Source organism: Gopherus evgoodei, chromosome 3 (assembly GCF_007399415.2).
Source record: "Gopherus evgoodei ecotype Sinaloan lineage chromosome 3, rGopEvg1_v1.p, whole genome shotgun sequence".
Classification (NCBI taxonomy): Eukaryota; Metazoa; Chordata; order Testudines; family Testudinidae; genus Gopherus; species Gopherus evgoodei.
In genome coordinates this window covers 9,209,178-9,227,116 of record NC_044324.1, presented here as the reverse complement: position 1 = coordinate 9,227,116, position 17,939 = coordinate 9,209,178, and the positions used below count along the sequence as shown (strand labels likewise).

The following is a 17,939-nucleotide window of genomic DNA, read 5'->3' as shown; positions in this document are numbered from 1 at the left end:
TACATGGCAAACCACACCTTGAATACTGTGTCCAGTTCTGGTTACCCCATCTCAGAAAGGATATAACGGAACTAGAAAAGATTCAGAAAAGGGGAACAAAGATAATTACGTATATGAAAGGGCTTCTATATGAGGAGAGACTAAAAAGATTAGGGCTGTTCAGCTTGAAAAAGAGACGACTAAGCGGGGATATGCAAGAGATCTAGAAAATCATGCCTGGTGTGGAGAGAGTGAATAATGAAGTGTTATTTACCCTTTTCCACAATATAAAAACCAGGAGTCACCCAATAAAATTAACAGGTAGCAAGATGAATACAAAACAAGAGGAAGTACCTTTTCACACAGTGCACAATTCACCTGTGGAACTCATTGCCAGGGATGTTGTGACGGCCAAATAGAACTGGGCTCAAAAAAAATCAATAGCGAGGTTCATAGAGGACAGGTCCATCAATGGCTATTAGCCAAGATGGTCAGGGACACAACCCAACCCTTGGGGCAACCCTAAAGTTCTGACTGCCAGAAGCCGACAGGGGAAGACAGGATGGATCACTAACTACCTTGTTATGTGCACTCCCCATGAAGCTCCACAACTGTCAGACAAGTATCAGAGGGTAGCCGTGTTAGTCTGGATCTGTAAAAGCAGCAAAGAATCCTGTGGCACCTTATAGACTAACAGACGTTTTGGAGCATGAGCTTTCGTGGGTGAATACCCACTTCCTCAGATGCATGAGACATGCATCTGAGGAAGTGGGTATTCACCCACGAAAGCTCATGCTCCAAAACGTCTGTTAGTCTATAAGGTGCCACAGGATTCTTTGCAACTGTCAGACAGGCTACTGTGCTAGAGGGACCATGGTCTGACACTGCACGGCAGTTCTTACATAATATAATTAATGCAAATCAACATGGGTTTATGGAAAATAGATCCTGTTAAACTAACATGCTCTCTATTTTTGATGAAATGACACATTTGGCTGATAAAGGTCATAGTGTTGATGTAGCAGACTTAGATTACTGTGAGGTGTTTGACTTAGTACAACATCTTTGTTAAAAAAGGAAAGGTTAACGGGTGACTTGATCCCAGTCTATATGCACATACATGGGGAACAGCTATTTGATATCGGAGGGAGTCTTCAATCTAGCAGGCAAAGGTGTAATGTCCCAGTGTCTGGAAGCTGAAGCTGGACAAATTCAGACCAGAAATAAGATGCAACTACTTTTTTAAAAAACAACAACAAAAAAAAACCACTGAGGGTAACTAAACACTGGCACAACTTATCCTCCATCTCTGGTAATTTTAAAATCAAGACTAGATAGTTTCCTAAAAGCTCTGCTCCAGTTCAAATAGGAATCATTATGAGGATTACTACGGCATGTGTTACACCAGAGGTCAGAGAAATGATCTCAGAGGTTTCGCCTGCCTTTATGCTCTATAAATCTCTGGTTCCTAACCTAAGAGAACAGTGGAGGAGAGAGTCCCTCTAAAACACCCTGGTAGGACCTGGAGAGACAAGGAGGCGGGACCACGGAGAGGCATACTAGGCTTATTCGGCCAACCAAACTCAAATGTTTTATCAGGTGAACGTGAGTTGCAGGTCACAAATCATCCTAAACTGTGAACATCAATAACTGTTAGTGGCTGTACCCCCCTTAATCCAAGGGGCTGCAGCTATCTCCATCTCCTCTTGCTGCTTCCCCCAACTCAGCAGCATCACCTCAGACTAGTCTGGGACAAATCTCATCTGCGCTCCAATCTCAATACTAAAACACCCTTCTCTCTGGCTTTGACAAAGACAGTCTTGTCTCGCTCAGACCCATTCAGAATGCTGCTGCAAAGATGACTGTCCTAGCTGGAGTGCTCTGACTATATCACCCCTCTCTCCGCATCCCTCCACTGCCCCCCCCCCACCTTCTCTACTGTACCTAACATAAGCTGTCTTCACTCTCAAGGCCCTTCACGCTCTGTCCCCACCAACTGTCCTCTCTCATTCATTAGTGAAAGGCTGACTCCTGCCTCTAACTGGCTCGTGGTGCAAGCCTCAACTGCCCCCTTGGTACATTTTCAAGCCTTCTCCCCTGCCACCCACATGCTTGAGAGCAGCTCCCTGCAAACACCCACAAAGCGCCTCATTCAACACCTCTGCTGCCATGAACCTTCCAAAAAACGGACAGCCGCTAGGCTGCTGGTGTGCAGAGACCCCTGCCCCTCAGGCTCACTAATGCTGTCTCTCTGTTCCCTTGCAGCCCCATCTGGCCAGGTCCCTCTTGGCCTGACTTCAGCTGTCAGCTCTTTGGGGCAGGAGTCATCTTTCTGTCCTATGTCTAAAGCGCCTAGCACAGGGGTGCTGGCCATGACGGAGGCTTGTAGCTGCTATGGCAACACAAGCCAATACTACTAACAACATGAAACTCAATGGCACAATTCATGGGGAGGTTGAGAATTCCAGGGTTCGGTTTCAAAGTGATCACCCTGCTAGGACGCAGCAGCAAGAAGCAGGGCAGGCTTGCACTTACGACAGGGACTCCACGGTGACTTTGGCCAGGCAGACCGCACGTGACTTTGGACAGATGTGCCCAGCACCCAAACACCACCTGTACTCAAAGGCACTTCCAAAAAGTCCTTGATCCGTCTCTGTTCCCTGCCTACCAGCCAGAAGATAACAACTCTGTCTTACCTGGCAGGGCCGTTGCAAGAAGCGAGCGGCTCAGATACGACGGAGGGGGGAGCAAATAAATAAATGTTATTGTCTGCAGGCTCGAGTGGATGTTACTGTATTGGTTACACCGCAAGTAGAGGTGCCAGGCCATGTTTCTGCACAGAGGTGGCGTCTGCAGCCACAGAATACGTGCATTTTGATTGGAAACCGACTCTGGACAAAATCCATCTACCCAGGCATTTACAGAAAGCTTAGTTCCATTGAGACTGTGGCCCATGTATCTAGTACTGGCTTAGCTGGGCGTGCGGAGGGGAAGGGACTAGCTCAGTGGTTCTTCACATTTTGCACTGCTGACCCCTTTCACACAGCAAGCCTCTGAGTGCCACCTCCCTTATACATTAAAAACGCTCTTGGTCTCTATGGACACAGGCTTCAGTCTGACATGGGAAGTGGGGCACGGGCAGCAGCATCAAGGCAAGGACCTTCAGCTACAGTCTAGAAACTAAAGCAGGATCAAGGCCATCAACTGCAGAGCCCTCCAGAGCAGCTTGCAAACCCCAAGTCACCCCCTCACTGCAGAACTGGAAGTGCCCATTCCTCTAGGACCTGCTCTGTGTATGAAGAAACGTTCACGTAAAAAAGAATCCGACACATTAGAAAAGGGCAGACAAATAAACAGTGACAAGTTTTTAAAGTGCTTGTACACAAATGCTAGAAGTCAAAATAATAAGCTGGGTGAACTAGAGTGCCTTGTGATAAAGGAGGATATTGATATAACAGGCATCACAGAAACCTGGTGGACTGAGAGCAATAAATGGGACACAGTCATTCCGGGGTACAAAATATATAGGAAGGACAGAACAGGTCCGGGGGGGGAGTGCAGGGTGGAGGGGAGGAGTGGCACTATATGTGAAAGAAAATGTAGAATTAAATGAAGTCAAAATCTTAAGTGAATCCACATGTTCCATAGAATCTCTGTGGATAGGAATTACATGCTCTAATAAGAATATAACATTAGGGATCTATTATCAATGACCTGACCAGGACAGTGATAGTGATGATGAAATGCTAAGGGAGATTAGAGAGTCTAACAAAATTAAGAACTCAAAAATAGTGGGATTTAAATTATCCCCCTATTGACTGGGAACATGTCACCTCAGGACGAAATGCAGAGACAAAATTTCTCAATACCTTAAATGACTGCTTCTTGGAACAGCTGGTACGAGAACCCACAAGGGAAGAGGCAACTCTAGATTTAGTCCTGAGTGGAGTGCAGGAGCTGGTCCAAGAGGTAACTATAACAGGACCACTTGGAAATAATGACCATAATATAACAACTTTTAACATCCCTGTGGCGGGAAGAACACCTTGACAGCCCAACACTGTGGTATTTAACTTCAGAAAGTGGAACCATGCAAAAATGAGGGGGTTAGTTAAACAGAAATTAAAAGGTACAGTGACTAAAGTGAAATCCCTGCAAGCTGCATGGGCGCTTTTTAAAGACACCATAATAGAGGCCCAACTTCAATGTAAACCCCAAATTAAGAAACACAGTAAAAGAACAAAAAAAGAGCCACCGTGGCTTAACAACCATGTAAAAGAAGCAGTGGGAGATAAAAAGGCATCTGTAGTAAGTGAAGGCCCAGTATGAGGCCTGAGGCCTGAACTAAAGTAATGGTCAAGACTTTGCTAACATAAAGCAGAGAGAAGCTGTGAGCCAGAGGCAGGCCCTGCTCACAGAAGCTGGCAAGGAAAGGGCTGATGCTGCAAGAAGATACGTACCTAAAAGGTACTGAACACTAGAGATCAGAACATTCACATACTTGCACATTCCACACAGATAACAAGGAACAGGCCGACCCATCCCAATGACAGGGGCAAAAGGGTAATATGATGGATAGAGTTGTTTTGATCGAACCAACATGTACAAGGTGAGAGGCGGCACTTTACTACGTAGAGGGGTTGTACCTTACTACGTAGAGGGGCTGCACCTCAATACGTCAGGAGTGATGTGTAACTTGTTTGTACCTGTGTATAAAAATGTATCCCTGGGGCGATGCCTTTGTCCGGCCTAGGGGGCAGTGGAAAGTCCCGCCACTGACTGAGCCGAGTCCATTGCCAAGAGGCACTTTCTCGTCGTATGCCCTGAGTTAGGCTCAGAAACCTACACGGAACTGCAATTGTGTCCGAGCGCAATAAACCTGGCCGACGTGCCTTCGTACCTTACTAGACTCTGTGGTCATTGGGGGTTCTCTTCGGGTCCGCTGTGTCAGCTATCTGCGCAGAGCTGGGGCAGCACACAGAGGGAACACACGCACGCAGCCGAGTAATACCAACAGAGAGAGAGCAGAGCACCACACCGGTAGCATCTGACAACACACCTCTGACAACACTGGTGACCCCGACCGCTGATCTGGTGAGTAAGCGAGCTGTCCACTGTAGGAATCGCGATCTAACATGACAGAAAACCTCGAGCTAGGGAACCCCCTTATCCCCTCCCTTTTGATCCCCACGGAGTTTGATAACTCCTGAACCCGCTGGATTGCCAGTAAGGGGGGTCCATATGAATTTAAAAAAGAGAGTGGGGAAACATGGACTGGCATATGTAGAGCTGAGGCTCTAAGAAATAGTAATAAAAGTAAAAAAGCAAAAGTAACAGTAACAAAGAAACAGTTAAAAGAATCAAAAGAAGCTACACAGCCCTGGAATGCTCCCACCGCCCTAGCAGGGTTGCAAGCAGCCCAGAGACAACCAGTACAGGAACAGAGTAAAACACTGGAAACAACTGTAAGGAACCTACAAAAAATACATGTGCCGTCCCCTGTTATAAATATTGGTGGTAAACTGCAGGCTTCAGGTAGCTACCCTGTGCCTGAAGAATGGGGACAGAAGTGGAAAGAGGTGGTCCTAGTAAAATTAAAACATGAAATGGGTCCACTGCACTGTAACCATCACCTTATGATAAAAGCCGGGTTCCAGTGAAACTTAAACCGGAACCTAAACTGGTGCCTGTCAGAACGGGACAAGTAAGTGCACAGAAGGAAAGAGTAGCAAACAATACTCTCATTGAATTGGTAAATCAAATGAAGGAAAAAACGGAACAGTTCACAGAGCACATTAGGAGACAGGAGCTGCGACTCGATCGCAGGGGAGTGAATAAAAAAGAATTTCAAAGTAAAAAACTAAAATTAAGCGGGTTAACAGCTAGAATTGATGCATTAACACATGGAGCTGCCCAAAACCAGTTAACTGCAGCAAAAAAGGGCACCCCCACCATCCATTTGGCATGCACACAAAAGCAACAGACACTGGGGGAACAAATTCAGGTTTTACAAGAGCAGGTAACTACCCTCAATCTCCTCTCAGAGCCAGGATAAAAACCAGGGGCGCAATCCCCAACTGTGCAGGTTCCCAATTGCTTTGACCCATGGAACCACACTCCGCGCTCATATCTGAAAATAGAACCTTCTTTCTCATACATTTTTACATACCAGTTAAGTTTTGTCCTTTGTATGTTTTCTCAGTTGCTAAACTTGCTGCTGCTGCTGCCCGTACTTTCAAATGCCTTGATAGAGTTAATCTCTCTTGGCTCAGGTCTCGCTATCTATCTAGGTTGCTCTTCACCCTCCCCCTTTTTCCCCCGCCTCTCCTCATTTCTAATTTTTCTCTTTGTTTTAAAAGTTAAAAGTTATAGTTTTTACAGAAACCTCCAAAAGATAAAGCAATTGAAAACAGAACAAAACAAGAAACAAACAAACAAAAAAATAAGGTAAAAACTTTAAATCCAGTAAATTAATTATTTTAACCCTTCAGGAATGCAACAGCTGGAATTATTCCTAACTTTCTTGAAGATATGGTTGCCAAGCAACAGAAATGCACTCTCTGCTTCTAATCCTAACCACTAACTAATATTTGAAACATGGGCTTTTCTTATTCCATACAGCAGAGTTTTAAAATAATGTTAAATATAAAGTAATGCAAAATTCCTTGTTACCAAATTAATACAATACATTTGGCAAATATTAATATATTTTTTATCAAATTCATGCTACAAGTTTTAAATAAGGTAATAACTTGTTTATTCAAATGTTTAACTCTTTTTACTTTTTATTTTTTGTGGTGTTATTTTGTATAGTTATGAATAGAATTCTGGCGCCATTTGTTTTTAATTGTAAGTTTGTCCTGTATGTCCTGTGTGTGTGTCTTGTGTCTTTGTTGTGTGTGTCATGTGACTATTTTAAAAAACAATATTTTTATTGTTATTTTTTTTGTTGCAACAAAAGTCAACTTTATACCCTTTTAAAAAATATATGAAATGTGGTACCACACTATTTTAAAATCACGGTTGGGGTATAATCATAGTATTATTAACACCAATTTTTTGTGCAAAGTTCAAAAAGGTTTCAGTTACAAATATATGTACATATATTTCTGTCTCAACAAATAATGCAATCGCAAACAAAAATAAGTCTCTTTTATCAATCACAGTTTTGTTTTGTTTTTTCATTTTTTTTTTAATTGTTATTAAAAAAAGAAAAAATGTTAGGGAAAATCTCAACATTAAGGTAAAGATAATATTAATAAAATGTCAATTTCTTGTTTGGGCTTTTTATACATTTGTTTGCACTGTTAAATAGAGTTATAAGACTGTTATAACTAAAATGTTTTAAAATAACAATTTATGCATGAAGCTAACCAAACAATTTCAACAGGTTTCCACGTTTTTAACAGGTTTCCACCTTTGGCTCCCAAACATAACAAAGCATTTTGAAAGTATACCCTCAAATATCCTCAAAGTATTTGCATGTATCTGTATTTAACATTTATTTTGGTTTAATGTTATAGTTGGTTTAATTTTATATGCTTTTGTTTTGTTTTATGTTCATGGGGAGCAATGGTTGTTAAAGTTTGTGCTTCTAAACGGTTAACAAGAGTAAAATTGGTATCACAAGCAAATTAACTCTAACTCTAAAAAGCTTGTTGAAGTTATGTTACTAAAACAAAGTGTTCAGCAAGGGAAAGCAATACCCCTTCTCATGAAAGATTGTGAGCATTTATTTTAGCTGTTAAGCATTACATTTAGTGTTAAATATTAGTAATGCACCCCAAATGAAAATGAATGTCTATACAACAATTGCAAAAGTATAGCTTATGTTATAAAAGGCTTGGTCCCTATTACATTGTTCTTATTATATTGTAAACAAACTAAGTTAAAACTGTGTATTAAGTTTGGGTTACTGAAAACAAATAAACAAACAAAAAAAAACTTTACTATGTTAACTAACAAAAGTTGTTTAAGTTGCATCCCACAGACCAAAGATGCTAGAAAATATCACACCTTGAAGACACCAGATAATAACTGTATACAGTGAGGAAACCTCCAAGCATCAAGAAAAGAAAAATGAAGTGCTTTATAAGTAAAAGACTGGTCAAATACACCTCTACCTACCATATATGGACAATTAAGTTAACAATCAGATAAAAACCATGAGCTGGATCAGAAAAACTGTCATTTAATTTTAACTTGATTACTGTGTAAAAACAACTGAATTATTGCTGTACTACTGTACTATCATTGTACTGCTGTATTATTGCTGTATTGTATGATTGCTGTACAACATCTACAATGTGTATAACCTTGCTAAACTGTTTAACCAACCCACAGGTAAAAATCAACAAACGAATGGCAGCAAACACCATGAAGGCAAGGAAAAAACAAATTGGTAAAGAAATTAAGCTACATGGTAACTACAAATTGGGTAAACAAATTGCCTGTTAGTACCAGTTATAATTTGGGTCAGTGACACTGCATCCTAACTGAGGCACATGTTAGTCAAAACAATCTTGTTTAGTATCTGGGTACCAATATTAAATCCTAACACAGCAATATTTGATAAATTGGTTACTGTCCATTCAGTAGGTTATCTGGAAGACAGCATCCATAACAAACAACTGGATCTACATCAACTACTGGTGTATCACAGAGCAGTTCAACCAATGGAACAGAGAAGCTACCCACTTCTGTTTCCTGCCCAGTAAAGCTGACCAGATGGTGACAACCAGCCTTAAGGATAACCTATAATATGAATGGACAGTACTGTGTAGTAACTCATTACAATATATTTACATATAAAGGCCTCAGTGGTAGTGTCACTACTCCAAATGTCTGTTTTATTTCTCATATACATAGCACTGTGGGACACACTATCACAATCCCTATCCCAGTATTTTAAAACACTTAGCCTGCTACTAATGATGAGACAGGTGATAACTGGAATTGCCCTAATAGGAGTGTGTTTCTATCTGTGTCACCAAAGTAAAATGGCCAGAGTACACCAGCAGCCTGGAAAAACATGGTTACACTTGGATATAAGTTGGTGTCATATGTACACATACATACTATACATATAGGCCCATACACACTACAAATATATGCCATATCCATATAATTCATATATATTAATTGAAAGTGCCTCTAAGGATCAATCATAATATTACATTCCTCAGTCATGGTCCCGGGCCTAACATTCCCAGGCCCACCATAAGGGACTAAAAAATAATTGGATAATAAAATCTGTCTCTCAGTCGTACGAGGGAATGTGCAGACTAAACTGACAGATGGGGCATAAGTGTATGGATGGTAAAATAAGGTAACCACATAACAGTGTTTAGCCCACTGGATTATCTTTAGTCCATGCATTATGCTTTTCCGGGACGATGGGTAAACATCCTCCCCATAAAAAGACAAAAAGTAGGGGAATGTAGTAAGTGAAGGCCCAGTATGAGGCCTGAGGCCTGAACTAAAGTAATGGTCAAGACTTTGCTAACATAAAGCAGAGTGAAGCTGTGAGCCAGAGGCAGGCCCTGCTCACAGAAGCTGGCAAGGAAAGGGCTGATGCTGCAAGAAGATACGTACCTAAAAGGTACTGAACACTAGAGATCAGAACATTCATATACTTGCACATTCCACACAGATAACAAGGAACAGGCCGACCCATCCCAATGACAGGGGCAAAAGGGTAATATGATGGATAGAGTTGTTTTGATCGAACCAACATGTACAAGGTGAGAGGCGGCACTTTACTACGTAGAGGGGTTGTACCTTACTACGTAGAGGGGCTGCACCTCAATACGTCAGGAGTGATGTGTAACTTGTTTGTACCTGTGTATAAAAATGTATCCCTGGGGCGATGCCTTTGTCCGGCCTAGGGGGCAGTGGAAAGTCCCGCCACTGACTGAGCCGAGTCCATTGCCAAGAGGCACTTTCTCGTCGTATGCCCTGAGTTAGGCTCAGAAACCTACACGGAACTGCAATTGTGTCCGAGCACAATAAACCTGGCCGACGTGCCTTCGTACCTTACTAGACTCTGTGGTCATTGGGGGTTCTCTTCGGGTCCGCTGCGTCAGCTATCTGCGCAGAGCTGGGGAAGCACACAGAGGGAACACACGCACGCAGCCGAGTAATACCAACAGAGAGAGAGCAGAGCACCACACCGGTAGCATCTGACAACACACCTCTGACAACAGCATCTTTTAAAAAGTGGAAGTGAAATCCTAGTGAGGTAAATAGGAACATAAACTCTGCCAAATTAAGTGTAAAAATGTAATAAGAAAAGCCAAAAAGGAGTTTGAAGAACGGCTAGCCAAAAACTCCAACAGTGATAACAAAATGTTTTTAAGTACATCAGAAGAAGGAAGCCTGCTAAACAACCAGTGGGGCTTCTCAATGATAGAGATACAAAAGGAGCATTTAAATATGATAAAGTCATTGCGGAGAAACTAAATGGATTCTTTGCTTCAGTCTTCACAGATGAGGATGTTAGAGAGATTCCCAAACCTGAGCTGGCTTTTGTAGGTGACAAATCTGAGGAATTGTCACACATTGAAGTGTCACTAGAGGTGGTTTTGGAATTAATTGATAAACTCAACAGTAACAAGTCACCAGGACCAGATGGCATTCACCCAAGAGTTCTGAAAGAACTCAAATGTGAAATTGCGGAACCACTAACTATGGTTTGTAACCTGTCCTTTAAATCAGCTTCTGTACCCAATGACTGGAAGTTAGCTAATATAACGCCAATATTTAAAAAGGGCTCTGGAGGTGATCCCAGCAATTACGGACAGGTAAGTCTAACGTAGGTATTGGGCAAATTATTGAAACAACAGTAAAGAATAAAATTGTCAGAGACACAGAAGAACATAAATTGTTGGGCAAAAGTCAACATGGTTTCTCTAAAGGGAAATCGTGTCTTACTAATCTATTAGAGTTCTTTGAAGGGGTCAACAAACATGTGGACAAAGTGGACATAGTATACTTAGATTTCCAGAAAGCCTTTGACAAGGTCCCTCACCAAAGACTCTTACATAAATTAAGCTGTCATGGGATAAGAGGGAAGGTCCTTTCATGGATTGAGAACTGGTTAAAAGACAGGGAACAAAGGGTAGGAATTAATGGTAAATTCTCAGAATGGAGAGGGGTAACTAGTGGTGTTCCCCAGGAGTCAGTCCTAGGACCAATCCTATTCAACTTATTCATAAATGACCTGGAGAAAGGGATAAACAGTGAAGTGGCAAAGTTTGCAGATGATACTAAACTGCTCAAGATAGTTAGGACCAAAGCAGACTGTGAAAAACTTCAAAAAGATCTCACAAAACTAAGTGATTGGGCAACCAAATGGGGAAATGAAATTTAATGTGGATAAATGTAAAGTAATGCATATTGGGAAAAATAACCCCAACTATACATACAATATGATGGGGGCTAATTTAGCTACAACTAATCAGGAAAAAGATCTTGGAGTCATCATGGATAGTTCTCTGAAGATGTCCACACAGTGCGCAGAGGTGGTCAAAAAAGCAAACAGGATGTTAGGAATCATTAAAAAGGGGATAGAGAATAAGACTGAGAATATATTATTGCCCTTATATAAATCCATGGTATGCCCACATCTCGAATATTTTGTACAGATGTGGTCTCCTCATCTCAAAAAAGATATACTGGCACTAGAAAAGGTTCAGAAAAGGGCAACTAAAATGATTAGGGTTTGGAATTGGTCCCATATGAGGAAAGATTAAAGAGGTTAGGACTCTTCAGCTTGGAAAAGGAGAGACTAAGGGGGGATATGATAGAGGTCTATAAAATCATGAGTGGTGTGGAGAAAGTGGATAAGGAATAGTTATTTACTTATTCCCATAATACAAGAACTAGGGGTCACCAAATGAAATTAATAGGCAGCAGGTTTTAAACAAATAAAAAGTTCTTCACACAGTGCACAGTCAAGTTGTGGAATTCCTTGCCTGAGGAGGTTGTGAAGGCTAGGACTATAACAGGGTTTAAAAGAGAACTGGATAAATTCATGGAGGTTAAGTCCATCAATGGCTATTAGCCAGGATGGGTAAGGAATGGTGTCCCTAGCCTCTGTTTGTCAGAGGGTGGAGATGGATGGCAAGAGAGAGATCACTTGATCATTACCTGTTAGGTTCACTCCCTCTGGGGCACCTGGCACTGGCCACTGTCGGTAGACAGGATACTGGGCTGGATGGACCTTTGGTTTGACCTAGTACAGCTATTCTTATGTTCTTATGCACGTGCTCACCTCAAAGTGGTGACCCTCAAACCACTCCCCTGCCCAGCTGGAAAAACAGCCTCAGTCCTGGAATGTCTCCTGTGGACCCTTCAAGCCCAACTCCCACCAGAGGGAGGTTGTCCAGCTCCCACTGTGCCAACCCAGTGCCCTTCTTCCCACAGCCACTGCAGCAGACCAGAGCAGTCCCCTGTGAGAAGCTGCCCAAGTACAATTCCCTGGAAAGAGTGAGAGGAGCAGTTACCTCCATGTCCATCGTAGACGGAGAACATGGCCGTCTCACTGTCCAGCTCAGGAATACAGTTGTGCGCATCCTGAAAGAGAAAGCACCAAGTCAGAGTGTTGGGGTTGCACTGGCTCCCAGCGGCTGACCCGGCATGAATGGTGCTCAGAGGCAGGGAAATACGGTACCAGCATAGACACACTCACATTTCACACCTGGAGATTTCCCACTCACACGCTGTTCTCACAAAACCAGAGACGGGCACGAACAGTAAGAAGCAGCTGCTACAGTAGCACAGCCACATGCCACTATAGCGCAGACGCTTCTTCCAGTGACAGAAGGGGTGTTGCTGTTACAGGAACTCCACCTCCCTTAGTGATGGTATCTAGGCTGATGGAAGCAGTCCTTCATTGACCTACCTACGTATGCCCCAGAGAGTGGGTCAGCGCAACTACAGCAGGCAGGGGGGTGAATTTCACACTCCTGAGACCTCCCAAGACGCTCCCAGACTCACAGCACATGCTCCACCTACAGCTCACCAGAGCAGCTTGCTCCTCCCGGAAGGGGCATGCAACTCTTCTGCCTCTTGCTGTGCACAGCAACCTCTGCACTCCTCCAGACTGAGAGCTCTTTAAAATGGTAACTTGGGATTCTGCCAGTCTGGAGCCAGACTCCAGCTCTATCTATCCAGGCTCCCGTCACCGTACCATCCGAGGGTCTTTATTCCCACACCCCCTTGTGTGGCAGGATGGGGCTACTGGCCCCATTGTACAGATGGAAACGGAGGCCCAGGGAGACCAAGTGCTTATCTACACAAGGAAATGTACTGGCATGACTATACCACCACGGTGCAAATAAGTGATGGTCACATTAACACCACCCTATATCGAAAACCTACCGACCGCTATGCCTACCTTCATGCCTCCAGCTTCCATCCCGGACACATCACACGATCCATTGTCTACAGCCAAGCACTGAGGTACAACCGCATCTGCTCTAACCCCTCAGATAGAGACCAACACCTACAAAATCTCCACCAAGCATTCTCAAAACTACAATACCCGCACGAGGAAATAAGGAAACAGATCAACAGAGCCAGACGTGTACCCAGAAGCCTCCTACTGCAAGACAAACCCAAGAAAGAAACCAACAGGACTCCACTGGCCATCACATACAGCCCCCAGCTAAAACCCCTCCAACGCATCATCAAGGATCTACAACCCATCCTGGACAATGATCCCACACTTTCACAGGCCTTGGGTGGCAGGCCAGTCCTTGCCCACAGACAACCTGCCAACCTGAAACATATCCTCACCTGTAACTGCACACCGACCATAATAACTCTAGCTCAGGAACCAATCCATGCAACAAACCTCGATGCCAACTCTGCCCACATATCTACACCAGCGACACCATCACAGGACCTAACCAGATCAGCCATACCACCACTGGTTCATTCACCTGCACATCCACCAATGTAATATACGCCATCATATGCCAGCAATGCCCCTCTGCTATGTACATCGGCCAAACTGGACAGTCTCTACGGAAAAGGATAAATGGACACAAATCAGACATTAGGAATGGCAATATACAAAAACCTGTAGGAGAGCACTTCAACCTCCCTGGCCACACTATAGCAGACCTTAAGGTGGCCATCCTGCAGCAAAAAAACTTCAGGACCAGACTTCAAAGAGAAACTGCTGAGCTTCAGTTCATCTGCAAATTTGACACCATCAGCTCAGGATTCAACAGAGACTGTGAATGGCTTGCCAACTACAGAACCAGTTTCTCCTCTCTTGGTTTTCACACCTCAACTGCTAGAACAGGGCCTCATCCTCCCTGATTGAACTGACCTCGTTATCTCTAGCTTGCTTGCTAGCATATATATACCTGCCCCTGGATTTTTCCACCACATGCATCTGAAGAAGTGGGTATTCACCCACGAAAGCTCATGCTCCAAAACGTCTGTTAGTCTATAAGGTGCCACAGGGCTCTTTGCTGCTTTTACAGATCCAGACTAACACGGCTACCCCTCTGATACTTTATACCACCATAGCACACCAGGAGAACAACAGTGGTAGCATCGTACTGGCAGTTATGCCGGTAAGTTTCCCCATATAGACAAGCCCCAAAGGACTCGGCCAAAGTCAAACAGGGAGTCTGTGGCCCCTCCAACTGCCTGGCTCCTTTCCCCAGTTCATAAGCAGCCCAGATCCATGCACACTGGAGCATCACCTGCTCCAGTCATACCTGACAGGAGGGAGAAGTGGTACGGCAGCACCACCACACTCTCCAGGCCTTCGTAGGGGATCTCTGCACACCTGGGCTAGAGGCCTTTCCCCTCTCTCTAGCCCGAGTGTGCCAAGCCTTTCCTGGGCAAGCCCCACGTGGACTCTGCCCCATGTGGCTGGGTAACAGCGTGCTGGTCTCAAATGAGCTGAAGGGTAGGCTGAGGAGTCTAGAACTGACATTGTCCCCCACTGTTCTCGGTGCATTGGAGCGAATCAGAAATAGTGTCATGGAAATCCCACCTCCCAGGCAGGCATCTCTGCCATGGCACTGGTGTCAGAATCCTGCTCATTCTCCGGCCGCCCACGGAACCTCCCAGGTGAGCCAGCAGAAAGGGTGGCCTACCGAGGGGACTGTTCGACACAAAAACGAAATCCTTTCTGGCCTTTATCTATACGCACTCAGACACTGAGGTAATGACCATGGAATAATCACCTATACAGAGCAGAACATCACAGAGCAGCAGACAAGGGTTCATGGCCAAATTCCTTCCCCAGGAACAGCAGCTGGCTGTGACTTGGGCTGAATTTGAAGCACAGAATGTGCCTTTCAGACTAACAGTTCTCTGGCTGGTGCTCAGCCTGCAGGGGGTGTTTGTGTGAAATGCTGTGACGTCTCTTAAGTGCTGCACACTCCCTCTCAGCACAGGTGCTTTGTTCTTTGCTAGATACTTGGGGACGGATCTGTTTAAGTGACTCTCATGCTGACACTGAGATGTACCTCATCAGAGAAGCTCCACAGGAAAATTCACTATCAACAGTGTTCACTGATTCCTCTTTCCCCAGTATTCAGCCTAATTTAACAGATTTTGAAGAGGCCAAAGAGCAAAACCAAACCTCCACAGCCAAGATGAGAGGTGGCACGAAGTTAGTGCCCGAGGAAAGTGCAAATAACCACCAACAGCACAGCAACACCGACCTGCACAGAGCACTGCCCAAGCACAAGGGGAACGGAGGACCCGTGTAACAACAGTAGGCCATGGAGAGGGAGGGAAATAGCTCCTCCGTTCACCTACTGGGTATTCTCCTAGCTGACTGCTAAGACCTCAGTGGCAGAAGCCTGGGAAGGAGACACTTACAGGAAATCAAACAATGGCAAAGATAAGGTGTCCTCACAGAGAACACCCAGAGTTTTTGAGAAAACAAGCTGTTAACTGGGGAACCCAGCTGCCAAGCTGAGGCCAAGTCCCAACTCTGAGTTCCCAGCCTGGGGGGAAGGAAGGTTGAGCAGGCAGCAGCAGCAGCTGGTGCACAGTCTGAAAGAGACAGAGCATACTGTCTGTCAGACTCTTGTCAGGCCCTCTCCAGCCAAGAGTCCTGCCACTTCTCACTGGGCAAGCAGGGGAGGCTGGGGTTTCCATGCAGGTGATGATCATTTCGCAGCACCAATCCGCCGTCTCTTCCAACCTTAGAGGCTGGGGAGCCAGGAGGAATGGGCAGCTCCCTGCGCTCTGCTCCCCTTCCAATTCCAGAATGGAAGGTGGAGGGAAGGAAGTGAGGAAATAGGCTGATCCAATGCATCCAACAGGTTGTGATGATTATCTGAATGCCACTGGGGGGGTTCTGTTGGGCTGCGCCAAGAGCTCCGGGACAGGCACATTTACACTGACACAGCAGATTAAACTCTATGTTAGGCTGATAGTAAGTGCACAGTTAAACACTCGAAAACCAGGAAATGCCAGAGGAACTTGAATTTGGCATGGGTCCTTCCTTTACTGCAGCTTTATTTTTATGGTATAGCATAGAGACTAGAAAGGAGATCTCCCCTGCAAAAAACTTTGTTTATTTCTGTGGAAGTATCAGGAAAGATGTGTCTTGGCACTTTTGCCAGGAGACTCCTTGGAGGACTGAAACATGGCCTGGAAGTTCTCAGCCCTTAACCTCAGTGGTAGGGGTGCTGAATCCTTAGTAGGAGAGTTTGCTTCCATGTGATTTACATATGGCATTAATGAAAACAAAGAGAAAACAGAGTGAATAAACATCCCTTCACTGTAGTGGTGATGGCACTGTGCCACCAGGTCCCCAGCTGAGGGCTTGGCAGGGAATTCAGAGATGAGCCACACACATGTCCCAGGCTGGAGAAAGTGGCTATGGGTGTGAGACAAGCGGAATCCCCCTAGCTCTGCAAAAGGACGTGTGAGGGAAAGACACAGGAGAACCCCGGGGGATGTTTCACTATCAGTCTGGGGAGGCTTACAGGGAGAGAGAGAATTACATGTACCAAGAAGCAGTTAAGGGTCCCGCGCCGCCCCCCCATCTCCTCTCCCCTTCCCCCCAGGGTCCCGCGCCGCTCCCCCCCTCTCCTCTCCCCTCCCCCCCAGGGTCCCGCGCCGCTCCCCCCCTCTCCTCTCCCCTCCCCCCGGGGTCCCGCGCTGCCCCCCCTCCTCTCCTCTCCCCCCGGAGTTCCGCGCTGCCCTCCCTCCCCTCCTCTCCCCTCCCCCCGGGTCCCGCGCTGCCCCTCCTCCTCTCCTCTTCCCTCCCCTCCCCCCCCGGGTCCCGCGCCGCCCCCCCTCCTCTCCTCTTCCCTCCCCTCCCCCCCGGGTCCCGCGCCGCCCCCCTCTCCCCTCCCCTCCCCCCCGGGGTCCCGCGCCGCCCCCCCTCTTCCCTCCCCTCCCCCCCGGGTCCCGCGCCGCCCCCCTCTCCCCTCCCCTCCCTCCCGGGGTCCCGCGCCGCCCCCCCTCTTCCCTCCCCTCCCCCCCGGGTCCCGCGCCGCCCCCTCACCTCCATGGAGACCCGCCAGCCCTGCATGGCGCTGTAGCCGAAGTGCAGCGGGCGCGGCCCAGCCCCGGCGCCGTCCCCCGAGCTCTTCACCGTGTTGGGCTGGGACAGGTAGGCGCCCATGGTGCGGCGGCCTCCGCCGGGGGCCGGGCCCTGCCGCGGGGCCGGGCGGGACGCGAGCGGAGCGCGAGCAGGCGGCGGAACCAGCCACCACGGAGTCACCGACCGGAACCAGAGCGGCCGGAAGCGACAGCCATAGAGTCTCGCTGGGGGAGAGCGAGCGGCCGGAAGTAGCTGCCATAGAGACGGTGAGGGACAGAGCGGCCAACGGAGCGCGGGCTGGAGGACAGTCAGCGCACGGGCTCGAGGGGGGCGGGAAGGGGAGTTCCGAGTCTCTGTGGGGGGGAGCGTGTCCCCCCGCCCCGGGGCCCTGTGTGCACCCCTCCCCCACATGCACCCCTCGCTC

The 17,939-nt window shown here is 46.2% G+C and overlaps 1 protein-coding gene across 1 annotated transcript in view; it reads right to left on the bottom strand.

Moving 5' to 3' along the window:
- The window catches only part of PPM1G (protein phosphatase, Mg2+/Mn2+ dependent 1G), a 28,323-nt gene extending 10,692 nt beyond the window's left edge, over nucleotides 1-17,631 (bottom strand). The window contains exons 1-2 of the mRNA XM_030554951.1: nucleotides 17,477-17,631; nucleotides 12,486-12,555 (exon numbers count right to left, since the gene is read on the bottom strand). Coding sequence (XP_030410811.1) covers nucleotides 12,486-12,555; nucleotides 17,477-17,596 — 190 coding nt within the window. The 5' untranslated portion in view covers nucleotides 17,597-17,631. The remainder of the gene's footprint in view (nucleotides 1-12,485; nucleotides 12,556-17,476) is intronic.
- Between the last annotated feature and the right edge of the window lie 308 nt (nucleotides 17,632-17,939).